The sequence below is a fragment of the Phyllopteryx taeniolatus genome, chromosome 11, assembly GCF_024500385.1.
Source record: "Phyllopteryx taeniolatus isolate TA_2022b chromosome 11, UOR_Ptae_1.2, whole genome shotgun sequence".
NCBI lineage: Eukaryota > Metazoa > Chordata > Actinopteri > Syngnathiformes > Syngnathidae > Phyllopteryx > Phyllopteryx taeniolatus.
In genome coordinates this window covers 10,361,013-10,388,056 of record NC_084512.1, presented here as the reverse complement: position 1 = coordinate 10,388,056, position 27,044 = coordinate 10,361,013, and the positions used below count along the sequence as shown (strand labels likewise).

Sequence of the window (27,044 nt, the reverse complement as noted above, 5' to 3'; positions counted from 1 at the left end):
AGTAAAATAGTTTTTACAACATTGCATAACTTGACACAAGAATGCATAACTTGACTCTCATTTCTCTTGCATCATCACTTCCACCTTGCACAAGATCCACTTTAGTGTTGGAGTTGTTTGTAACCTGTAAATATGTTTTGTGTACGTGTGTGAGAGCTTGAGAGAAGAATCTGGTTAACTCCCGTTGCCCCTCGGTGGCATCTCATGCCCCAGTGCCAATCTCCGGTCTCCAGCGCACACACACACGCACGTGCACACGCACACACACACACACACAAACACAAGCGTGCACTACACAACAAAACGAACAAAGCAATTGAGAGGGACTGAGTGTTGAAACCAGAGCCAGTGATAACAATCTGGAGCTCAACCTCTGACCTGTCATCAGGTCGGTACGAGACCCTGTAGTCACCCCCTGCTCCTGGTTCTCATGTTACATCACGGCCTTCCCTCATCCTCATCCAATTAATGTCACACATCTACTTGATTGAGGGTAGTAATCTTACTTGAGTTGAATATTTTTGGAAAGTTATGTATTCCCCATTTAATCTCATGAGAATGTTAAAAGGAATGTGACGGTCAAATGTGTCAGTTTAGATGAAAGCTGGCATACAGTACGTTGAAAACGGTACAACCATCCATACCACTTATCCTCACTAGGATCGTGCTGGAGCCTATCCCAGCTGACTCTGGGCGAGAGGCGGGGTCCACCCTGGACTGGTCGCCAGCCAATCGCAGGGCACATATAGACAAACAACCATTCACATTCACACCTACGCACAATTTAGAGTCTTCAATGGATGTTTTTGGGATGTGGGAAGAAACCCGAGTGCCCGGAGAAAATCCACGCAGTCACGGGGAGAACATGCAAACTCCACACAGGGGAGGCCGGATTTCAACCCGGATCCTCAGAACTGTGAGGCAGATGTCCCAACCCAATCTCCAATAATTTTGTATTTATTTCAATTAAAACCTTTAACTTTATGGCAATATTTAAAGATTTAACTGTCATGTTAAAAAATAACTACTGCATAATAGTGTAACAACGTTATTGAAAAACACTATTCAACCTTTCATGATTTTAGAACCATTCAACTCTCTTCCTCTTTTCTCCAGGTGGGAACTGTCTGCCATGACCACCAACAGCAACATCAGCAGGCCGATCGTCTCCTCCCATGGCTGACGTAGAGCTGAATGTGAAGCAGAAGCAGATTATTTTTTTCTGCCAGATCTAGTTGCACATGGAGGGACTGTTATGTCAAATACAGATCTGCGCTGGATTTAATTTCCCTACTTATCCAAAATGTCCTGAAAGGGACTTGTTTGGACTCAGTGGATTTTCTCGCTCAGGATGTTTCACAAAAGGAGAGGAAAAATGGGTGAGACCTGCTCACCTTCTCTCTTCTTTTTTGTCTCTAAAAATTCAATCAGCCTATGATAATCATAGACTTCAAAGCATAGGAGGAACGAGGAAATGTAAAAAAACAAAAGCTAATGTTGATGTCATCAAGCACAACCAAGCTTCTGTGAGAGACAAATCTGAACACAGTCTCGAAATAAAAAGACTTAAATGATCATGACAATGTACATTTATGTATACACATACCATGTCCATTTGCAACTAATGGGGTAATAGGCTAACTTATTTTTTTGTGTTCAGGGATGTTGATTATTGTGCATTGTACTGGTTAAAAAAAAAGACAGATGTTTAACTTTTGCTCCGCTCACCACCACCCGGCGAGCACTCAACTGCCACCCACTGTCCCATAGTGACTCAACGCTCATTTTAGTAGGCAGTTGTGATTCCATAGCTTGTCTCACTCATTGTCTCGAATAACGCCTTCCCATGTCAGTACATATAATTCTGTGGCTGTGCTGTTACTTAATTGCTGAATTACCACAACCACGACCACCTCCACCAGTGTGATTTTCTGTGCCAAATGTAGGACTGAATCATAATATAATTTCATAGTGTGCCATCCTCACACACTCCACACTTTTATTGAACATGCATCACAAAGTTCTTGCTCTTTTGGACAATCCAAGTGGTGTCAGACGCTTTCCTCATAACCTGCTTATTGACCCAATGAGCGCGTGCACGTGCTTCTGTAGTTTGTACCGCTACAGGTGACATAATACAACTGCTTAAGGGCTGCCTTAAAATTTTACTCTCTAAAACAAATGTTCTCCATCCACATTCAATCGTATTGCATTCCCATGATAGTTTTACCAAGTCTCTAGAAATCACTGAACAGCTGCTTTTGTTTGCATTTTTCAAAAATGTTTTGCTGTCAAAGTCTCGGGCCTATTTGTTCTCAGAATATACAGTCCAAACATCTTTGGCCACCACTTGTTTTATCTTATAATGAACCTTTTTCACAACATTCATTTTGACATTGTAAATCAGTAAATTGTAGGACGGATACATTTAGCATTGTTACGGAAATACTACAAAACCCCTTTCCCCTACAAAAAAAATATAAAGGAGTAGTGCTATTGGTGTGTTTTTTGTTTTTTTTTTGTTATTTACTATTGTAGCGTTGGATCCACCCAACCCCCAGAATTATAATGGCATCTCCTGTCAGTTTGACATACTCTATGAACCAGGACGTAGTCTGCGAGCTAACAAACTATGGACAAACCCAAATACAAAGCTCTTTTCATGCGTGATTAGATATGCCGTTGCCAAAAGACTTGTGCACAGTGTACTGTATTTATAAGGAAGGGATCGTTGCCCCACTGTCATTTTTGTTTAACCTAATTCAGACTAGACTGAAAATAATATATTGAGGACGCTTTTCAGTAGTCAAGTCCGTATTTACAGCCTCAGCTCACTGTGTGTTACCTTCGTATGGAGAAGAAGAAACACTGATGCTTTTGTGATACAGGCAATGGGATCTTTGCACTGTTGATTTCTTTAAGAACTAATGGCCAAAAATGTGGTTAGACCAAGCAGAAACCTGGATCCTGACTGTGCAGACTTAACTGGCCTGCACCATAAATGTTTGCAAATCGTTACACTGCAGGTTCAAGATGGCAGATCAAGGCACTGAAGCATATCAAAACAGTCAAAGAGGAGACAAGATTATGCTGATCCATTCTCAAGTAAAGACCACAAAGCAAATCTGACTTCTAATGCGCTCACACACACACACACGTGCGCACATTCACATACTCACATGGACACTTCACACACATTAGTCCTTAGTCACCCAGTGAGCGCACACCAGCCACGGTAAACAAGTCGAACAGATGTGACACTAAATGGCCATCATTAATCTGATATTCTTTCAAATTCTATTGTGTGGTGGTGATGTTTTTTCCTTTTTTGTGTGTAAAGACTTTTGGTGATGGAACTTTTCAGGGACAAAAACACATTAAGGACTGTGTTGGGCAACACATTTGCTCTGATAATGATGAATACGCCTCCACTTAGGCAATGCTAATGATGCAAAAGACGGATGTGTTTTAAATATTTTGACCTTATATTTTTAATGGCTCTGATTTAACCCACCCTTTACAGTTTAAAAAGTTGGAGTGTGCCTTGCTTTCCAAAATGGGTAATGTTTTCAGACTGTCGTACCAGCGACTGTATTGTGGCCAATGACATGGCATAGTAGTGTATTATATCCATTGGTTTCTACAAATGAATCTCATGAGATAACCGAACAAAGTACTGTATACAGTGTATTCAACATTCAAATATCCACATACATGCTCACCTTTTTATTTTTTACTGTTTTGGGGGAGATTATCAAAGTTGGTCAGGACTTCTTGTGCAATATGCTTTATAACTGTCAATAAATCTGAGAACATTTGACTACACTGTCTTTGTCTGGGGAAATAAAATCACACTTCACTCACTACAAAATAGCAGTATGTCGTAAATACGGTAGCAACAATAGCATCTCTAGTTTTCTACAAGCCTCCCTGACCTCTTTGCGCATTTATAGTCTCAATTTTAGAGGGATGACCAATACTCTCTTTTTCCTCGCTGTGCTTTATTTTCTCTACTTCTGTCATCATGGTGATCCTGAGTGATTTATTTTTTATTTTTACACCGTTGAACATCCAATGACAATGCTTTGTAAGCTCTTTATTGGAATTTGCGGGTCAAAGCAACTGTACAATTGTCTGGAAAAAGCCGATTGGAACTTTATTTAGGGTTAATCAGAGTCACTATACTGGGTGTCTGGGTGTTTGAATCCAGAAAAAGAATTTTATAATAAAAGTAAAAGGTGCCTCACCAAAGTGTTTATTTTTGATGTGATATACAACCAGCCTTATTGTAAAATATTTTTCTCTTAACGTACAGGTATTTGTTTCAGGGAGCGGGAACGAACTACTTTCAGGTATGCACCTGACAATATGTAACATGGTAATATTTTTTGTTAATGCAGATATTGTTCATAACAAAGATCTTATGTGCCCTGCGACTGACTGGCGACCAGATCGGGGTGTAGTCCGCCTTTCGCCCGAAGTCAGCTGGGATAGGTGCCCCGCGACCCTAACCAGGATAAGCGGTGTTGAAAATGGATGGACAAAGATCTTAAATGCTTAAATGTGACTTCCTTAGGCCCGCATATACCTTGTTAACATTAGTGTTTTCACTTCCTACATCAGTCAAACTGGAAATCATCTGAAAAGTTCAAGTTGTACTCTTGAATATTATTTGCAGTAATTATTTAGTTGCCTTCTCAGCAGACATGTCACTGTCAAGGTTGCACTAATGGTACTCATCACAGTTTAACATTTTTGAAAATGTGCAGCACTAAATCTGGGTAATGAACCTCACGTCTTGGAGCAGCTTTAACTCATGACTGAACATTCCTGTTCCAGCTCCATTTGTATCACTCCAAGACTTTGAACCCCTCGCCTCCCAATTTAATGCTTCCTGTTCAACTCCAGAGCGTTATATCTTCCCCAGTCGCCTTGTCTGATAGCCCCCAGTGTCTACAACATCGGGCACCCCCACCCCACACGCCAAATGACTTTCAGTCAGACGCGTGCGGCTGCATTGCGGGGTCCCCATCATTACTGTGTGAAACTCTGCTCCAGTCGTTGCCCCTGCCACCAGTAGTAGTGTCCTGGCAGTGTGTTCCTGTCTGTCACCAGCCATCAGCTATAAAGTCACTGTTATCTCCACAGTTAAGTGCAGGCCACAGACGGAGGGTGAGCTCAAAGTGAGGCAGTAGAGACACCCTGTCCGGCCTGGCCCCACAGCACACAGGAAGCAGGGCAATGCCGGGTCCCTCTGTCTGGCCCCGGAGTCCTCCTCGCTCCACGACGCAGGCGTTAATGCGGGGAGAGCCTTGGCCAAATTACTCTCTAGTTTCCCTTCAGGACTCTGACGATCCCATCGGGCCTTGAGAATCAGACTTGAGGATTTGTTCAGAGTGGTTTGTTTTGTCTTGTCCTGTCACGTCCCGCTCCAATTCCCTCACTCAAGTTCTAGTTTTCAGCTCACGGCCACTAAATTGGGGGATTTGAGAAAAGAGGCATTTAAAGAGCCCCAAGAGGATAGAAGCTGGAGCCTGAAAAAACATCACATTGAAGAAGGAGCATACCACATAGCAAGACATGACTGCAGTTGATAGAGAGCAAAATGCAGGGGCCTGCGACCTACACCTTTGTCATATTGTCAAGGAGTGTGATGCCCATGATCTTGTCACCTGCTAAAGGGGCTCTACTAGGCTCAGTGTGTTATATTTTCAAAACCTGTAGCTTGCAATAGGCAATTAATTGAGGGATTAATGCACTCTCTGAAGACAAACTGACAGATGATTGGCTCACACAGCTCCTCACAAATCAATGATGCATCCACATGCGGTGTTCTGCAGACTCTTGAATAACAATGTAGCTGTACTATTTCAAATCCTTTGGAAAGCTCTTTGCAAATGGGAAATTTGTTTAGTTAACCCCCCCCCCCCCCCCCCCAAAAAAAAAGGATTTCATAATGTTTTAATGGAGAATAAGATAATGAAGGGTTGACACAAACAAACAGCATCAAAGCAGTCATCCATCCATTTTCTTTACCGCTTATCCTTACTAGGCTCGCGGGCTGCAGGAGCCTATCCCAGCTATCTTCGGGCGGTAGGCGGGGTACACCCTGAACCGGTCGCCAGCCAATCGCAGGGCACATAAGATCTTTGTTATGAACAATATTTGCATTAACAAAAAAATATTCATAAAGAAACAAACAACCATTTGCACTCATACTATGGACAATTTAGAGTCTTCAATCAACCTACCACGCATGTTTTGGGATGTGGGAGGAAACGGAAGTGGGAGGAAACTGGTGTGCCCAGAGAAAACCCACACAGGCACGGGGAGAACATGCAAACTCCACACAGGCGGGATTTGAACCCCGGTCCCCAGGACTGTGAGGCAGATGTGCTAACTAGTTGCCCACTGTGCCGGCTCAAAGGCAAACATATGTACTATTTTACTGTACATGAGGGTTTGTAAATTTTTAATGACGCTATAAATTCTTAATAAACATTTATAAGGGAGAAAATGTTTTAACAGTTCCTGCCACACTTGACTATGATCATGATGAGCGTCTACCAATTATACAGTAAATAGCCAAAGGGACCCAGTAAAACAGGCCCTAAGTATGATTAATACAGTTCCAGTTTTAACAAAGATGTCAAAAGACAGCGAGCTAAATGCGGGAAGGGGGTGATTCTTGCGGTTCTTATCTAATGACCTTATAGTGGTTTATTAAATCTTGGAAAATGCGTTTTTCCACCCACTGTCTCTGTTTCAGTTCTTCCTCTCGAAGGGGAGTTTTTTTTTTTTATTGTCTCCAAAGTACTCACTGTGTGAGGACCGCGGTCCTATAAAGGTGCTTCCTATGGAAAGTGTCTTGATATGTCTTCTGTTGCAAATTGGCGGAATATCAATAAACCAAACCAAATGACAATTATACAACTTTACAAGGGTATCTTTATTGTAATGTGGTACCCAAACATTGAATACATTTCTACAAGTTGTTCTATTTTGTTGGTGATGGCTTCTGCAAGTTTGTTGACTTTGTTGTATATTACATCTCCACAATCTAATTATATCCAATATCAGTTCATTGAATTTTGATTACGGCGGCACGGTGGACGACTGGTTAGCACATCTGCCTCACAGTTCTGAGGACCAGGGTTCAAATCCCGGCCCCGCCTGTGTGGAGTTTGCATGTTCTCCCCGTGCTTGCATGGGTTTTCTCCAGGTACTCCGGGTTCCTCCCACATCCTAAAAACATGCGTGGTAGGTTGATTGAAGACTATAAATTGCCCATAGGTGTGAATGTGAGTGTGAATGGTTGTTTGTTTCTATGCGCCCTGCGATTGGCCGGCGACCAGTTCAGGGTGTACCCCGCCTCTCGCCCGAAGATCGCTGGGATAGGCTCCAGCACGCCCGCGACCCTTGTGAGGATAAGCGGTCGAGAAAATGGATGGATGGATGAATTGTGATTGACAATATTAAGTGTATTGTTGTGTGGTAGCGCTGCACTGCATCATCCATCCATCCATTATCTGAGCCGCTTATCCTCACAAGGGTCGCGGGTGCGCTGGAGCCTATCCCAGCTATCATCAGGCAGGAGGTGGGGTACACCCTGAACTGGTTGCCAGCCAATCGCAGGCCACATACAAACAAACAACCATCCGCACTCACATTCACACCTATGGGCAATTTAGAGTCTTCAATTAACCTATTATGCATGTTTTTGGGATGTGGGAGGAAACCGGAATTCCCGGAGAAAACCCACGCAGGCACGGGGAGAACAAGCAAACTCCACACAGGCGGGGCTGGGGATTGAACCCCGGTCCTCAGAACTGTGAGGCAGACGCTCTAACTGGACAGCCACCGTGCCGCCACACTGCATCATATCGAGAGTTAATATTTTGCACATCTCGTGAAGTTAAATGAGGTCACCAAAATATTAGAAACAGTTCTCCGTATGGTGCGTGATAAACATACACCAATTTAACTAGGCATCCATTTTCTATACTGCTTCCAATGTAATTATTTCCAATACGAGAACTATATCAAATGTTCATGTTTACAAAGTTAATAATGATGTTTTTGGTGTTGTTGGATCTTCATCACAGTGAGACCTAATAACTAGTTACATAAAAGACAAAAAAATGGCATACCTCTCATACAGCGTCAATCAAAACTAAGCATTTTTTGTCAGGGTAGAGTCCTTACATTGCTGCTGTAATTTATATATACATATTTATATTTATTATTACTAATACTCTAGTAATTCATGCACCCACCAAGTCACACGTGGATGTAAGTTTATGCAACAACAAAATACAATGCTGTTTGAAAAATGGGGGGGGGGGGGAAACGTTCCTGCCAGACCACCCCAGAAATGATGGTTATATACAATATCAATATATAACATATAAAGTTTCTAAGTCCCAAACTAAAAGATTCAGTGTGTTATAAGAGTACAATCCTGATAATCTTAATGTAAACATAAAATGGTTTGGAAACTGTTCATGTGCATGCTACCAACAAAGACATTACAAGTAATTTGGTTAAAAATTAAATGATAAGACATTTTTATATAAACATTACATTACCCGTTAATTTGCGAGCAAGAGCTGACATCCATGCACAGGTTATTTTAGGGGGTTCTCCACTAAATATAACCCACTTGTGCTGTTTGCTGTTGTCACAACAAGTAACACTATCCCATTGTGCATTTCTTTTTTCTCCCCCCCCCTTTGGATGAGAGGCTTCAGGTTTGAGCCAATTAAAAAAGGGAGACGCACACACACAAGAGGTTGACACTAGGAGATGAAGAGCACTGTTTCGGTTAAATATTATCAAAATATCCACAATAATATATTTTAAATCAAACCGTATATCTTCTGATAACGCAATGATTCACTTACTTGTCTGTTAAAAATAAAGTGCAACTTGTGTTTCTCCCCGTCAGGTGGCATTTTCAGCGTCAACATGACAATTTGGTGCAACGTCTGCAAACGTCCCGTAAATGCACCATGCGTCTCCCATCTTGCGCTTGTGGATGACACGCGCGTGTTCTGTCGGAGAAAGTTCAGGTCAGTGCAACTGTGCCTAATGCCTTTTAGTGGCCGGATTGACCCATGACTGCAGAGAACATTTAGGCTTGAAAGAACAGACCACAACATTGGGGCTCCACGGTGTCCTCGTGGTTAGCATGTCTGACTCAATGATGAAGTGCGGGGTTTGAATCTCCTGTGTGGGTTTTGCATGTTCTCCCCATGCTTATGTGGGTTTTCTTCAGCTCTGCCTTTCTCCCATAGTCCAAAGCATGCATGTTAGGTTGATTTAAAACTCGAAACCACAAGTGTCAAACTCAAGCCCTGGGGGCCAGATCTGACCTGCCACATTATTTCCTATGCCCGCGAAAGCAAATATGGGGGTCTACCTTATGTTCTTCTGTACCAAAATTGCAAATTGAGATATAAGCATTTTTTTTTTTTTTTTTTTTTACCAAATCCCTTTGAAAATAACATTGACTTCTGATTTCAAAACTAATTATCCATCAATTTGTTGGTGTATTATGTAATAATATAATGAGGCCACCATTTATATTGTTCCAAAGTCATAACGGTCCAGAAACCATAAATACAGTGTGGCCTGCGACAAAAATAAGTTTGATACCTGTGCAAGTTTAAACTGTCTATAGGTATAACTGTGAGTGTGAATGGTTGTTTGTGTATGTGTGCCCTGCGACTGGTTGGCGAACAATTCAGAGCGTATCCTGCCTCTCGTCCACTGAGTTGGGATAAGGTTCAGGGAGCTCACCCGCAACCCTAACGAGGACACCTGCAATGGGATCTAGTTTGTCTGGAAAAAAACCAATGTAAAAATGGTAATTAGATGTTGGAGGCTACTATCCAGGTGCCTTTGAGCAAGGCACAGTTCCCATGCCCCAGCTCATGAAAGACAGCACTTTTTTGCACGTCCCTTTCACTATGACATCTCTCCTTGCATCACTGCACGAATGTGTTTGGGTTTTACAGAAGTTGTGTGGTGTACAACAACACAAAATATACAACAGAGTTTGAATTGAATTTCCACTTGAGGAATTCTAATCAGTATAATACATTCAGTTGGATTTAAAAATGTATAGAAAATGAATTCATGGATGATTGGCACTTTCAGAGAAGAATTAAATCAACTATGTTCATTATTCTGGTTGCGGTTTTCAGCAGCATACAATGGAACTGCATTTTTTTAACTGGCTAATTAAGCTACATGAGAGGGTCACAATATAAACACCATTGCAATGCAATTCTAAAAACAAGAGTACATTTAAAAAACAATACCATTGAAATGGGTCACTGATGGTTCTGTGATTTACTTGCCTGACTTGGGTGCAGGCAGCGCCTGTCCAGTTTCCACTGAGTCATGGTGTGAATGTGAGTGTGAAGGGTTGCCTGTCTCTATATGCGCCTTGTGACTGATAGCCCAAGTCAGCTGGGATTGGCTCCAGCTCCCTGCATCCCTGAACTAGAGAAATCTGATGAATGGAAAACTAAAATTGACTCGAAACAGAGTATTGCCACACGTTTTACATCCAGCTGTCTTGCCCTGGATCTCATCCGATGATATTATGAGGTGTGAGAGTGTACATTATATTACTGTATATATTGTGACATCACAGATTCACAGCATTCATTTGGGAAATCTGATACCTTGGTATAGAAGCAGCTTGCTGGATAAATAGTCATCAATTTAAGGCATACTGTTCATAGTAAAGTACATAAAATAGCCTTTATCCTGCTCCTTGTCGTCAGGTAATTGCAGTGCATCCTCAACCACGCTGTATTTAATGATGTCATTATCTGCCTCTTTAATGTGAGTAGCCAGAGTGAAAAAATGAACATGATTCTCCTTTTGTGGCGCTTTTGTGAATGTCCTTGTGACGTGGGGTGCCCTCTCCCATTGTAGCTTCTTTATTCAGAACAAGCCCAACCTCCCCTTTGAGTGTGACGCCCCCACACTGAAGCCCCCAGCAGCTATAAAAATGCTCAGGACAGATAATGATCACACACACACACACACACACACGCACCAAGTCCATTGAGAGCCCTCATCCTCCACTGCAGACACTACAGCTTCTCATCACAGCAGTTTCCATAGGAACCATACATGTTCAAAGTCGGCTTTCTTGTGGAGGGAAAGGAGAGTCGAACCCTCTCACTAGATTTGATTCTTTGAAAAAAATAGGGGTTAGTTCAGACAAATGGCTTTCTTTTCTTTTTTTTGAAAGAAGCCAATGATGAACGCACAACTCGTTTTTGGGATGCAAGTGAGGCACTGGTGACAAGTTGGCCCGCTTTAGTTTGCTTCAAGTCACCTACCATGGTTCCTCACAGATCCACCAAAGGAGCATCCAAAGCTCGGCGGGACCACATCAATTTTGAGATCAGGAATATGCGAGCTCTGCTTCCCATCCCCTTGGAGGACCAGGAGCGCCTCTCCTACCTGCACTCCATGGCTGCTGTGTGCACCTACATCAGGAAGTCGATTCTCATCCAGGGTGAGTCGAGAATAGCTGGCTTCTTTTAGGGCGTGTGTTGACGATGAACTCACACGTGTTTTCCTTCAGGACTTCCTACTGGCGAGGCTCTCCCCTGCTCTTTTCCGTATGAGGCCTTTCTCCAAGCCTTGCATGGCTTCATCCTCGTCACTACTGCCCAAGGAAGGCTGGTCTACGTGTCTGAAAATGTATCGGAATATCTCGGCCTTTCCATGGTGAGTCTGTAAATACGCTGTCATTTTCAAAACAGAAACTGTACTTTTTTATTTTTCACAAGGTAAAATTGTTCATTTCTTTCTCAGGTGGATGTCCTTCAAGGAGACACCATATATGATATGGTGGACTGCAGGGACTTTGAAATTATTGAGCCCATCCTGAAGGGACACAGTGACAAGACCCCATCATCAGGTAATACGGAAAAACATCTTGGAGTTTTGGGAAAAAATTAAAACAATAGTCCGCCACAGAGATTTTGTTTGTGCCAAACAGATCTGAGGAGCACTTACAGTAGTCACATTTCTTCATTTATGTCAATTCTCGAGATCCTAATATAGGCCTAAAATGATATCTTCACCATGAAATATATTTAATGACTGGAATCCAAATATGTATTTCTTGACCTATGTGGGATAATCATTTTATGATACAATTTAACAGGCACTGGTTACATTTGAATTAAAGTGCTTTTTCTTAAGGATTTCAATGGACATGGTTCATTCTTCATCTTTGATGGTTATGAACGAGGGAGTTTCATGTTTTTTTTTTAAAGCTATGTTTATATGATCTATTATTTAAAAAAAACACTGGATGTACACTATATTGTGGTCATCTATGCAAATGCATCTCTAATTTCAAATGCATTTTAACACAAAACTTATAAATGTAACTTTTTGATGAAAAACAAAAATGTACACATTGCTGCATGTCCTATTTGTGTGCGTGTATGTGTGTGTGTGTCTGTGAGATTTTCTTTACAAAATGTGGTGCTACAGGAAATATATAAAGTCTACACCCCCCTGCTCAAATGCTAGGTTTTTGAGCCTTTAAAAATGAGCCCAAGATAAATAATTTAAAAACTTTTTCCACTATTGGTGTGACCTCTAACCTGTACAACTGGAAACAAAAATATTTTTGAGGGAGTAAGTAAAAAGAAACAACAAAGATGTTCTTGCATAAATGTGCACACCCTTTTATAAGAGGGGATGTGGCTGTGTTCAGAATTAACTGATTCAAATTCATGTTAAATGGCAGTCAGCACAAAGCTTGAAACACTGAACTGGTATTTGAAGCTGTTTATAATTCCCTCCACCTTGACTAAGGCCCCAGGTTCCAGATGAACAATAACAGTCCCAGCAAATTATGCTGCCACCACCATGCTTCATTGAAGGTACGGTATACTTTTGGGGATGAGCCATGTTGTGTTTGTGCCAAATATACCTTTTGGAATTAGGGACAAAAAGTTCAACCTTTGTTTCATCGGACCATAACATTTGGATGTTTGGCATAAACACAACACTGCTTAGAGGCACTTTGGTGGCAGGTGTGTGGTGACTTCCGTTTAACAGGAGTTTGAATGTGATTGTCTAATTCACAGCCACACGGAGGCGGCAGACCTTTTTGGAGATGTGCCCCTATTTTAGGCAAAGTACCCCTCTGTGTGGGGGGCAAAAATTTTCACCCAAAAAAAAAACTAAATTGTTCTGCAGCTGTGTGTAGACTTTTTATATCCACTGTATACGTTTATTATTGGGCAGCAATGATATGACCTATTATGCTATTTTTCTCAATGTAAAATAACCACAATTAGAGGAGAGAAAAAAGCTCAAACTAATGTAAATGTAAAAAAAATAAAAGGTTGATGAACATAGAAAGCTAACTGTGATTACACACAAGTACTGCAAATCGAGTTGTTTTGCACAAAGCAAATTGGCTGTTTATGTGCTACCAATGCAAAATTGAGGCTTTTTAATGAAGTATGTACAACAAGTCTACTTTTTTTGTTTCTTTCCTGTAGAGAGGAGTTTTGTATGTAGCATGCAGACCTCCAAGACCTTCAAGCCACAGCATAACAGCTGCTCAACGCTGGTCCGAGGCAGCTTCCATTCCTTCCCAGAGCCAAGCCCATTCTCCCCCCTCTGTATTGCAGGCAAGCCCCTCTTTGTGGCCCTGTGCACCCCCACAGTGGACCGCCTTCGGGGCGTGGAGTTGCACTTGTGCCCCAGTTTCGACAGCATGCACACGCTCGACATGAGCTTCACTCGGCTCTCAGACAGGTACAATCAGGTCACATCTTACAGTGAGATCATATTCATGGTATTCTGTGTATTCTTACCAATATTTTGCTTATTTCTTTCAGTGTTTTATATTTTTTGGGCTACTCAGCAGAAGAAATGGTTGGGCAATCCTGGTACAGCCTAGTCCACCCTGAAGATCTAGCTTTCACTGTGAATCATCACAGATGTTTATGTATGTATTAATTATTAATTTTTCATAACGCTCTAATGACACAAACAGTGTTAGCTTTCTTGGTCAGTAAACTGTGCTTTGGGTTGAGGTCCGTCTTTTAAATTTGTATTTTTCCAACAATTTGGACTTGACAGGAGTGTAAGCTACTCAAAGACAATTGAAAGCTGGTTTGCGTTCATTAATTATTCATATTATTTGTTTTAGTCTAGCTTCCATGTGCACATTAACATTGCAGACAAGCACTCAATTGGGACACATAAGACACCTACATGTGTATTTCAATAAAGTAGAATATTTTAGAAAAGTTCATTCATTTTAGTAGTTCCATTCAAAAAGTGAAACTCATATTGAATACAGATTCATTAATCACAGAGAATGTTTTTTTCAGAAGGCCAATTCCTACCTAATTTCTACATCAATAATCATTTCTGTAATATTCGAACTTCCTGGAGGTGAATTTTGTGTTTTTGTCCACTGTAAACTATATATATCTAAAAACTATAACCATAAAAATGATAATAAAAAAAATCAAAAGATCATGTAATGTTTCACTCTCTTCCTAGTGAATCTATATAAAATACGAGTTTCCTTTTTGTAATTTAACTATTGAAATAAATGACACACACCACCTTCACTTCACTGGCACTCCCTTGCACACCCCATAAAAAAGACAATATATTGCCATAAAATGCATCATTTTTATTCATGTAAACATGATAAAAGCATAACTAATAAAATAAAATGCAACAATGTATTATCACATATACAGTAAATTTAAGAATGTTTCTAAAAAGTTACACAAATCACATGCAAATGTACTTTTGTGCATACATTTGCATGTGATAAGGCGTTAAGTTCCTTTTTAAACAAGCCCAAAAATAATTTTGACCTAAACTCTTTTGGATACTCATGATAGAGTGGTGTTAATTTTACCTACTTGGCTCTAGCTTCCCTTATCCAAACACCTCAATTGTGATTTTGAGAAGAATTATGTTTATGACTGTGCATGATCATACAATAAATATATGTGCTTCCTTCTTCTTCAGTACAAGCAGACGAGAGCCTGCAGGTGCAGATGGTGCTGAGACTTCAGTGCAAAGATCTGTCATGGGCTTGGAGCTACATTTGTGCTAACAAAGAGTCTCAGTGCCAGCCTACATATATCTGCTGCACTAACTTCATCATCAGGTACAGCAAATGTTTCCACCGTTATTAATAGACCATGCATCATTTAAAACAGTGGTCCCCAACCTTTTTTTGCACCGATTTCACGTTAAGCAATATTTTGATGGACTGGCATAGAAAGATAAGTCAATTATTAAATCTACTACTTACCATTGTGGTGAATGTAGATGTGGTAATTTGCGGAAGGCGTTTATTCTGTGCTTTGCATTAAAATGTTTACCATGTTTTTGTCAAATGTAGGAAACAAAAAGATGTCTTTACTCTTCGTATGCATGTTTAGCCTCTTTAGTGCCATTTTCTATGGCCCTATGTTTATTTGTGGGGACAAATACAAGAAGGAAGACAATTTAAAGCTCCTGTAAAGTCATTTAAAAAAAAATAATAATTTGACACTGAGAAACAGCGTTCTTAACGAGTCTGCCAAATCTGAATAAATAGAAAAATCACCAAGTGTATAAAATGTGGCTCCAAAATTGTGAAAACTAGAGCCCTCCTTCCATCTCTCAGGTGCTGTGTGCGAGGCAGTGGCGAATTGGACGGCGCCGCCACCGGTCTGCAAGCCAGCTAACTCACTCGCCTCTCGCCAGGGCGGTCCAATTCAGCCCCGCCTCGCGTGCGTGGGTCCACATAACTGAGACATTGTAGCCCAAATAACACAAACCCATCACTTCAGGGAAGATGCATTTTTTTTTTAGCATCGCTTGCTAGCTAACTGCTGTGGTAATGGAAATGGGTTGTTATTATGACTAAATAACTCGCAATTGCTGTGAATAGCCACTGATGGAATGGAGGCATAGAAGTAGGGGAGGGCCGACTTGTGCCAAAAAGCCAAGTGCCTGCTTGGCCACACCCCAAAAATCCAGACAACTGAAATGGTGAAAAAGAGTTTAACGCTATATCCCAACAATTCCGTACTTAATTGTTCTCAGTCTCAGTTGTCAGCACTTATCTTCACACATTTGACAGAAACAAATCCCTGAAATTACATTACAGGGTCTTTATGTTTTTTTTTAAGTGAGGAAGCCAAGAGGGTATTGATAGCAATTGTTCAGCGCTATTGGCTGAGGTAATTTTGTTGCAGTGTCTTTTGGTTCATCTTGTTTTGTTGAAAAATGTATTTTTCTAAAAATTCAAAATTGTTCTGTGGTCCTTCAGTGAAACAGAGGGCAAATTCCTGCAGAGGAAAATGAGCGACGATCCTTTGAGGCCATCCTCCCCGGCGGAAAGCCAACAGACAGACAGTTACCCCTCCAGAGGCTGTAAGAGGCAGAGGAATCCAAACAGCCAAAGTGAGGAGGCATGTTCCAAAGCCAGGGTGGACTGTGATAAATACAACCACTTTGGAGATAGCCCCCCTCCTCCTCGAGAGGACAGCCCTGTACTTTTCACCCCTCCCTACAGCCCTGCATCCTCCAGCTCCACTGTGCAGCGGGAGGAGCTGAGCCTTGTCCTCCACACGGATGTGCACAGATACGCCGATCAGCTGCTCTCCTCCCCAGAGGCTTCTCCGTCCTACTACTCCTACCCGGAGGCCGCGCTCGCCTGCCACCTTTCACCTCAACGCTCCCTCCCCTCACAGTTCACCTTTGATCAGGGAGTCTTCACCACTTTCAATGCTCTCTCTCCAGCCTCCCCCTCATCTCCAGCCTATGATTTCCCAGCTTGCGCATCCGATGCCAGATTAGTTCCGGACAGCTTGGCCATGTCTGACATGAGTGAGAGCTCTGGGGACAGTGCCCTGCATCAAGATGATTTCAGCCTATTGGAGCAGCCACAAGAGGGCAGCCTCCACCAAGTGCCTCATGTTCCCCAGTACGCACTACATTCCAGTCTTCCCACCCCCGGCCATTCCCCTCATTCCATGACATCTGACCAGTACAGCCAGATGGAGCAGACGGAGATCAGCATTCTGGCTCAGCAGATCTCCTCGTTGGCTTCGACGTTTGACATGTGTGGCCCCCTCAATCTGCTCCAAAGTGTGGCCCCCGCTGACTGCCTGCCCTCTTCCTCCTCCTCATGTCAGTGGCCCAGCCACGCTGCTCTCCCCTCTGCCGTACATACTAAACTGATGAATGATGGCGTTTTAGAGAGTCTCCTCAATGATCTGGACATGGTCTCAAAGAAAGGCTCTGATATTCCTGACTTTAGCTTCCATCAGGAAACTGTGCGCACCTCCCAACACTTTGATCCACTCGGTCTCAGCCCGACCACCCCAGAGAACTTGCCGCCTCCAGACAACATTGCCTTAGCTCCCTTCACTTTGCAGTTGGGATGCCATGACCAAAACACCGAGTTGCATCAACTCAATTATTCATTGCAGAGTAACCTGCAGCGAGGTAATTTCTACCAAGAGCACTCATGAAGACTCACTGTTACACTTGGCTAATGTTTTTTTTTCTGCCTTTTTTTTTCAGATGGACTTGCTGAGGAAAAGCTGTACTGAAATAAGTCTGTGACTTACGACGCTACCCTTTGTATGACATATTGTCAGGAAAATTGTCCTTCGGCGGTTTCAAAGAACATTACGACAAAGATGTATTCAAAGGACATATTGTACTAAAAGACTACTTCTCCCCAATGTGTATCTCTGAATGTTAAGTATGTCCCGAGTTAAGATTTGTCTTCATTTCTGCAAAATGCTGTCGTCTTTCTCTTTGGTGCCTGCTGTCTTTTTTTTTTTAGGAAAGGGGTACTTAAAAATGTATGACTACAATCATAATAATAATCATCATAAAACATTACAATGGAAATACTTTCTTTTACTAAGAGGCCACACTTTACTGTTGAGCACTTTATCAATGTCATTACGACAGGAAACGTGTTCATTTCAATGGATCATTTTTATATTGAGCCTTTTAGCAGAGAGCATCTATTGTCATTAAGTGTGTGTGGAACTATAATGAGATAATAATGTATTTTAGTTTTCATGCTGTGACAAAAATAATGATTGTTTCCACAACCTACCTCAACGGTACATCTCACTACGTTCCAATTCTAGATTTTAAAAATTGGACGGTATTTATTTTGTTGACTTTGCCACCTCTTAGTTGTGTAAAGATGTTTTTCTATTACATTCCAAAGCATTATGTGATCAATGCCTTTTGTTTCACGTCTTAAGTGGTACTATGAATGAATGGTCAATGTCCTTTTGCTTCAGTTTCTCCAAATATTTTAAATGTAAATAAAACAATCCCCCAATTTGTTTTTTACTGATCTAGGACTGATCTGATTTATTTTAGGAAGTAGTTATGGGTGTTTAATTTACATTTTGTTCTTTCCCAAAAAGAAGACAACCTATTGATGTTGCACTTTCCTAAATAGGACGTGTCAGTGCGAGATATAAGTGACATTTTGTGGCTGTATTGTTAGTGCAATTTGGATATTTGATTTGACTATGCTCATTTTTGAACAAGCAGTTGTCACGTTCATCCTCGGTTTCTCAATAATGTGCTCTGAAAGTATGCCAAATCTGGTTTCTCACTCCATGAAAGTTTAAAGGTTAAACACCAACGTATCACGAGATGTTTTCCAATTTAGAGCCAACGAGTCAAGTTAAAATGACCACCGGGTGGCGTAAAGTACCAAAACTTCGCCATCAGCAAGACTACCTCAATGATGTTAGTGCAATTCCAATTAGGAAGTACGAGGTAAAGGAAAATGCCATCCATTTTCTATTCCGCTTGACCTCAATAGGGTCGCCGGTGAGCTGCAGCTTATCCAAGATGTTTGTAGGTGTGTTTTTAATGTGTGTGAGTGAGCATTCCGCATGAAGGCACATGATTGAGTCCATTGATGAGGCAACAGTCCAGCAGCCTGCTCGCATCCATGGAGAGATAATTAGGACTGATGTCCTCTGAAGGGTAAAATAGCAAATACACTTCCCAGAGAGCGACCACATCTGCTGCATGAGCCACTGCGGGGATTCCTCTGAGGCATGACACAATCCTCACGGACACACACATGAACTACGCGTATAGCATCAAACTTCCACACTCTCTCTACCCATCGGGTTTAAGATTAGACATGGGAAAAGAAAAGCCACTACTTGTTGTTGCATGTTGTTTTCCCACGGAGCTCACTTTAAACGACTGTGGTTGTATTAGTTTTCGATAGTGGTCAGTGGTTTGATCTGAAAAAAAACAAACAATCAGAAAAATTTAAGCGCTCCATCAAACATTTTGCTCACTTTTCATTGACACTACTAGAGATTAGTTTAACAATGTTTTTTATTGTGTCTATTGTGAGAGGGGATTTGAATGTTTTTTTCCCCTCTAATCTGACATACTGATAATCTGAAAACATCTATATTCATAAATTATAATGCCATGTTGTTATCATGGTACTATAGCAGGGCATTATGCATTGTTATAGGGTACTGTAGTGTAAATACTACAGTTTTTGCCATTTTATATATAAGCGCTTAAGAAAATTGAAAATTGAAAATTATATACATATTGTATTGTATTATATGCTAGTAAAAGTGTTTGTTTTTCGCTATTCGTATCCCCATGCATTTGTGTGTGTTCAGTGTGAACACTGGTGGGTTAGGTGCAGAGGACAACTTTCCTCTGTTTTGTACAAAGTACCTGAAAATGAAAACCCGAGGAATTTTGGGGCCGGTGCGGGGATCGGGGTGATGTGTTTGTCGGTGCTGGTGCCCGGTCTAGACGCTTTGCCCCACCGCCCTGCCCCCTGATCTTTTAATGCATTACACACACCCAGGGGTTGGGGGGGGGTTGTGGTTGGCTGCAGTGCCCAGCAGCCCCCCCCCCCCCCCAATCCTCACGGGCCACTCCATATTTTAATGGCCTACACCACTCAGAGGTCACTTATGCACAGGGTAGTGCCAATGACTGCCAGTCGGGGACCTGGCAGTCATAGTAACGAGGGTAGGGGGTCCACTAGTCTCATGGTGGTACTTCTGGGACCGGAACCCCCCTGGATGGTTGCTCAGGGTGGGGGCTCCCCTCTCATGCCCCGTGGCTGCTCTCCCAGGTGCCCCCACTGATCGTTCACCTGTTGGGGTCCCTATGCCCCCTCCCTTCCACCGAGCGGGGGGCACTGTCTTGCCCTCTGGCTGGGTGGGGACTGGCTACATTGGCGGGCCCTCTAAATTCGTGGCGGCATGGGGCGGTGGGGGGAGGTGGTGGTTGGCTGTGGGGGGAGGCTTTGGGCCCCTGCAGCCTTCTCCGGGTGGCTTCTTTTGAAGCGCCTCGGTGGGGCCGGTGGACCACCCTGGGTCCCTCGGTGTGGGTTGTGTCCCATCCACTGGGCCGCTCATGGGTGGGCTCCTGGGCCGGACCCCGCCTCTTCGGCTGGGTGGGGTGGAGTCCTCAGCCCCCTGTAGCAATTGCAGGTCACTTCGGAAGGTTATTGTGCATGCGAGATGGTGTGAATCCACTTGCACGTGTCCGCAGATACTCATCTCTGGGACTTAGTCGCTTGGTGTGGGGCCACTCACTCATTTCAATAAATAAATAACTGTTATAAATATGCAAACTTCCTGGGTATTGAACTCTATTTCTAAAGATGTTTAGAATTTACATAGCCACTCCAACCAGCATAAAAAGGATACAGATCCTCCTTTCGACACTATAATCATGCCATCACTTTAACCATATGCCTAAAAGAACATTACCGCTTTTTTTTTTTTTTTTTTAACCTGTCCTGTCCGACTGGTAGGTCAAGCAGAATGGAGAATCTGTATCCCTTTTGTGCCAGAACAATTGTGCTGTACAACAGTGGAGTTTTTCTAAACTGCCACTATGGTTCTTTGTATTATAAGGGATATTTATTGGAAATTTCAGTCGGACAGAATGAGGTGTTAAAGGTGAGTGACAGGACACTAGCTGTAAAGAAAACAAAGCATTATACTACAATGTCAAATTGGATTCAAGTTTTGTACAGGAGAGTAGTGCCACACCCTGTGAGGGAAGAACAAGACAATGGAGGCTAGAACAAGACAGGGAACCTTCCCTCCTCCTCCACAACACTGATGCATTGACTTTGCTACCTGAATTTGCTTTTCAGGTTGAATGGATGATGATAATATTTCTGTCACCTAAGGTAGGCATAAGAGAGCCTTCATCAAGTGAACAAAAAGCATTTCTTTAAATAGGCCCATGGGAGTGTAATGTTATCCTCGTTATCACTATTGTAGTCGATTTGGTCCTCATCTGCTGCTGGGAATGTTATGGGAGCAGCAGAGTCACCAACAGGTGCTTTTATCTTGTCAGTATTCAGTGCAGCTAAATTGCTTACCTCCCTTTGGACAGGCACGTCTATTGTAGACGCCAGCTCTTTGTGGCACATACATAACTACAGTATATAGTCGATTGCAGTGATTCTTCTATTGCCTGCCATCTAATGCCTTTATTTTTACCTCTCACTATACATTGCTGGCATAGATGGAGAAAGATAGTATAATAATAATAAATAATTGATAAATAATAATTTTCAGTGAGCGGATCAGCATGGGTGGCACGGTGGCCGACTGGTTAGAGCGTCGGCCTCACAGTTCTGAGGACCCGGGTTCAATCCCCGGCCCCGCCTGTGTGGAGTTTGCATGTTCTCCCCGTGCCTGCGTGGGTTTTCTCCGGGCACTCCGGTTTCCTCCCACATCCCAAAAACATGCATTAATTGGGGACTCTAAATTGCCCGTAGGCATGACTGTGAGTGCGAATGGTTGTTTGTTTCTCTGTGCCCTGCGATTGGCTGGCAACCAGTTCAGGGTGTACCCCGCCTCCTGCCCGATGACAGCTGGGATAGGCTCCAGCACGCCCGCGACCCTAGTGAGGAGAAGCGGCTCAGAAAATGGATGGATGGACGGATCAGCATGTGCCTACCCTGCGGCGACCCTCTGAACACTGCTCGTGATAGGGATTGCAATTATTTCCCACCAATGAGGAATTCCCAGTTAGCGCGGGTCATGAGCTCGCGTTGATTAAGAAACCTGCCAAGCCCACACCCACTAGTCCGTAGGCCGAGCCACGACCCTCTACTGCCGGCGCCAGGGGCGGTTGGCCGCCTCAGAACTCGCAACCGGCCCCTGGCACCCAATTCTTCCCCCACAGCCGGCGAGAGGAGGAGGGTTCAGTTTCCACCTCCCGCCCCCCTGACTCCCAGTGGTGAGCGCCCGGCGTTCCATGGTCTTGGATGGCACGGTGGACGACTGGTTAGCACCACAGTACTTAGGACCCGGTTTCAAATCAGGGCTCGCCTGTGTGGAGTTTGAATGTTCTCCCCGTGCCTGCGTGGGTTTTCTCCGGATACTCCGGATTCCTCGCACATCCCCAAAACATGCATGATAGCTTAATTGAAAACTCTAAATTGTCGGTACGTGCGAATGGTTGTTTCTTTATATGTACCCTGTGTTTGGCTGGCGACCAGTTCAGGGTGCACCTTCCTCTTGCCCAGAGTCAGCTGGGATAGGCTCCAGCATCCCCGTGACTCGAGTGAGGACAAGCAGTATGGAAAATGAATGGATAGATAATAATTTTCAGAAGAAGACAAACGACAATCTGGTTGGGAATCACTGCATTAGACTGAGTTCCATTAATGTAAAAAGTGTGAATTAAGAACAAGAAAGATGATGATTTTTCTTCTTACAAATACATCCCAGAACTAGCACTCAGTCAGATGCAGTACAATTCTACACCAAGGCAAACTGCGACATCAATAATAAACTCTCACAGTGTGCTCTTAAATTCCCTTCATAGCAGCACAATAGATAGCAGGTCTGCTTGACACAGAGAGTTTCTGGGTTAGAATTTGTTTGAAGAATATACAGTATTTGTTGTTTCTTGTCGATGTCTGTGTCTGGGGGAGCGGCATTTGCATAAGGCAGGAGATAACTACATGTGTGCATTCTGTATATATATACATCCATCCATCCATCCATTGTCAGTACCGCTTCATCCTCACAAGGGTCGCGGGCGTCCTGGAGCCTATCCCAGCGATATTCGAACTGGGCGCCAGCCAATCGTAGGGCACATATAAACAAACAACCATTCGCGCACACATTCACACCTACGGGCATTTAGAGTTCTCAACCAACCTACCACGCATGTTTTTAGGGTGTGGGAGGAAACCGGAGTGCCCGGAGAAAACCCACCCAGGCACGGTGAGAACATGCAAACTCCACACAGGCGGGGCCGGGATTTGAACTGTGAGGCAGATGTGCTAACCAGTCGTCCACTGTGACGGCTTCTTGCATGCAGTTTTTATTAAATTATATCTCTCATTAGTCTCAAAGTGCTTGTCTATTAAAAGATTAAAAAATTTCTGTGTGGAGTTTGTATGTTTTCCCCGTGCTTCTGTGGGTTTTCTCTGGGTACTCCCTGATGATGGGTGATGTATATACAGAAATTGAAAAGTGCATACACAAATACGCTATGATGACAACCTGGTGGATAACTTATGTGAAAGTTCTTATCATTGGCACAGTCAAATATGATGAACGATTGAGTTATAGCAAAATCATATCAAAAATTATATGAGAGCAGCACTGGGGATGAAGATACTAGTGCACAGTTGAAGTCACAAAAAGGACACAAACTCTGCACTTTATCAGGTGGATGGTCGCAGGGTCCAGTTAAAGAACATCCATCCATCCATTTTCAACCAAATTTGAATGATTAAAACAATAGGCAAGTATATAAAATGAGGCTTCAAAATGGAGAAACTCAAAGCCGTTGTGTCCACTCTCAAATGCTGTGGGCGTGTCTGCTGAATCATATCATAATCATAAAATAAGCACACAAGCCAGCATACACTCATTGGCAGGGACATAACGCGACTGCCACCACGGCACCTGATCGGCAGGGACATGCGGATGAACGGCTTATCCGTGAAGCCATGCTTTGGGGGAAAATTTACAAAACTATCCTCAGTAAAATGGTCACTGCAGATGATGATGATTTTTAACTCTCCATCAACCTGGCTCGTCTGAAGTTAATCCACTCTTCTTCATCTCCTAAATTTGGGGGAATTTGAATAACAACACCTAGCGGTGCCCGTCATCCAGAAAAGATGCATGATGCGGGGTGTAGTCATGACTCGCTCGCTCACTGCACGATGTAGTGGTAGAAATTATATAGCGGGGTAGCGGCAACCCATTCAATCCGATATATGCGAAACGTCACATGACCAAACCCGGAAAAACAGGCTAGCGGACTTCCTGCGTATGCTGCGATAATTTGTATAACAACGGGTTGATGACATGATGGTTTGAGGCCAAACTTGCTAAAATTTTCTTTTCGTTATGGCTGCAGAGAAAAGTTAAATACATGTACATCATAAATAATAATACAAATACTATACAATATATGTAACCACAAACAAAGCATAAACATGGGATATTGTCATCTTTGGTAGCTCTTTAAGACATCTTGTGTTAAACAAAAGAGAGTGGAGATATTTGACCTTCCTGCTCTAGGGTTCCACTATTTACTTGTGCCGGAAGGAAGTGCTTTGACCTGTTTTGCGAAATGCCGAAGGAAGTTATTTACCACAGCGCATCACTGGGTGCCATTTTAGCCATGACCAGAAAATCTGAAAAAAAAGGTTAAAAACAGTTAAACACTCCACCATTCAATACTACATAATTGACAGTCTTTGCACAAGTTTTCAGCAATTGTCTTCAATGATTCCACTTGGTGGGACTTACAACAGAGCTGCTCATTGGATCGTGATTCTTTACAAAGCCCAGCTCCCACCTCACTGGTGGCACTCGCAAACAGGTACCTTCTTTATTGCACTTGGACAAACTCCGACACAGCGAGGCCCCAGCTGCCCCTTCGTGCCGCTTCGTTTATGTAGCGGCTTTATCTTTTTTTTATTGGGGTTTCATCAAAGCCTGCGGGCCCTATTGACAGCTGCGAACGGGAATTGCTGTGGGATTGTACGACAGGTGCCAAGGTCGCAGCAAAGTATGGCACGCCGTCCTCTGGCGTTATTGCACGACGTGCCTCTCCACACTCCTCATAAGACTGCAGTCTGTACGTCTTTTTCCTCAAACAACAAGCTATTGTCTTGGCTGGATCACACATCCGTGGTTATTATGCTTCTGCCCCACTTCACAAGTCGCCCGCCTGCTGTTGATCCAGCCAATGCGTGCGGAAGCTCTAATTGGGTTAAACACAAAGACCAAAATATGCGGCAGCCTCTTCCTGCAGGATCCCGCCAGTTCCTCCTGTCGCATTGCCTAAAAGCACAGCTCCCGTTTAACACCGGATTCCAGTCGTGCAGAGTCAACACTTCCCGCTTGCAGGAGGGAGATGAATACAAACAAAAGCCCGAGAGTGCTCCCTTACCTGCACATAAATGTTTGATGTCTGTTGTGGTCTTGCAGCTCGATGCAAAGCTTCTAATACACATTATCTTCTGTCACGATAATTTTTTTCAAACTCAAATACAGTGGTAGCCTGCCTTGACATACCTCATTTTATCAGAATCAGAATCATCTTTATTTGCCAAGTATGTCCAAAAACACAGAAGGAATTTGTCTCCGGTAGTTGGAGCCGCTCTAGTACGACAACAGACAGTCAATTGACAGAGAACACTTTGGCGACAGAAAGACATTGACAAAAAAAAAAAAACAGTCACTGAGCAGTAAAGGGTTGCTAGTTATCTGGTAATTCCGGTACATTTTTTATTTTAATTTTTTTTGACAATTGTGCAAAAAGATGCAGAGTCCTCTAGCACTTAGAGCAGTTCGAATGACTAATATTGCAATAGTCCGTCCGGTGCAATGACCATTGTGCAAAGGGCGCTGAGACTTCAAGGAGTGTATGCGGTTTAAAGTGACGAGTAGTGCGATAATCTGGGACAATGTTGATTGTGCAAATGTTACAGATACTCCTCAATCGGTGTGCAAATGGAGCAGATGCTACTCTGGCATGAGTGGCCAGTATATGCAAATAGTGCAGCATGGCGAGACAACTACAGCGAGTGCACGAGTAATACATAATTGGCCCCACAGAAATGTGACAACGAACTCAAGTCAGAAAAATTGCCAGCTTGTTGTTATGGAATTATAGGTTAGGTGTTTAAGAAGTTGATTGCAAGAGGGAAGAAGCTGTTGGAATGTCTACTAGTTCTAGTTTGCATTGATCGGTAGCGCCTACCTGAGGGAAGGAGCCGGAAGAGCTGGTGACCGGGGTGCGGAGGGTCAGAGAGGATTTTGCACACCCTTGTCTTAGTTCTGGCAGCGTGCAAGTCCTCAAGGGTGGGTATGGGGGTACCGACAATCCTTTCAGCAGTTTTGATTGTCCGTTGCAGTCGGAGTTTGTTCTTTTTTGTAGCAGCACCAAACCAGACTGTGATGGAAGAACACAGGACTGATTCGATGACCGCTGTGTAGAACTGTCTCAGCAGCTCCGGTGGCAGGCCGTGGTTTCTCAGAAGCCGCAGGAAGTACATCCTCTGCTGGGCCTTTTTGAGGACGGAGTTGATGTTGGTCGCCCACTTCAGGTCCTGAGAGACTGTAATTCCCAGGAACTTGAAGGTCTCGACGGTTGACACAAGGCAGCTGGATAGCGTGAGGGGCAGCTGTGCCGAAGGATGCCTCCTGAAGTGCACGATCATCTCTACTGAGCGTGTTCAGCTCCAGGTTGTGTCGGCCGCACCACAGCTCAAGCCGCTCCGCTTCCTGTCCATATGCAGACTCGTCACCGTCCTTGATGAGGCCGATGACAGTGGTGTCATCTGCAATATCCGGATAGCAAATCATTTTACCCATTGAAATGACACATTGGTTTTGGTTTTCCCACGACCCGGGTGAGGATAAGCGGTACAAAAAATAGAGGGATGGATGGTTTTGGTTTTGGTTTTGGTTTTGGCGGCACGGTGG

The 27,044-nt window shown here is 43.1% G+C and overlaps 2 protein-coding genes across 2 annotated transcripts in view; both read left to right on the top strand.

Annotated features, from left to right (window-relative positions):
• The window catches only part of klhdc3 (kelch domain containing 3), a 53,306-nt gene extending 49,486 nt beyond the window's left edge, over positions 1 to 3,820 (top strand). The window contains exon 12 of the mRNA XM_061789185.1: positions 1,117 to 3,820. Coding sequence (XP_061645169.1) covers positions 1,117 to 1,183 — 67 coding nt within the window. The 3' untranslated portion in view covers positions 1,184 to 3,820. The remainder of the gene's footprint in view (positions 1 to 1,116) is intronic.
• npas4l (neuronal PAS domain protein 4 like) lies at positions 1,243 to 18,375 on the top strand. The gene is made up of 10 exons (XM_061789182.1): positions 1,243 to 1,379; positions 8,948 to 9,071; positions 11,379 to 11,542; positions 11,612 to 11,757; positions 11,845 to 11,950; positions 13,557 to 13,815; positions 13,899 to 14,008; positions 15,055 to 15,196; positions 16,349 to 17,529; positions 17,608 to 18,375. The coding sequence occupies exons 1-10, from the start codon at positions 1,352 to 1,354 to the stop codon at positions 17,634 to 17,636; spliced, it is 2,289 nt and encodes a 762-aa protein (XP_061645166.1). The 5' UTR covers positions 1,243 to 1,351; the 3' UTR covers positions 17,637 to 18,375.
• The last annotated feature ends 8,669 nt before the right edge of the window (positions 18,376 to 27,044 follow it).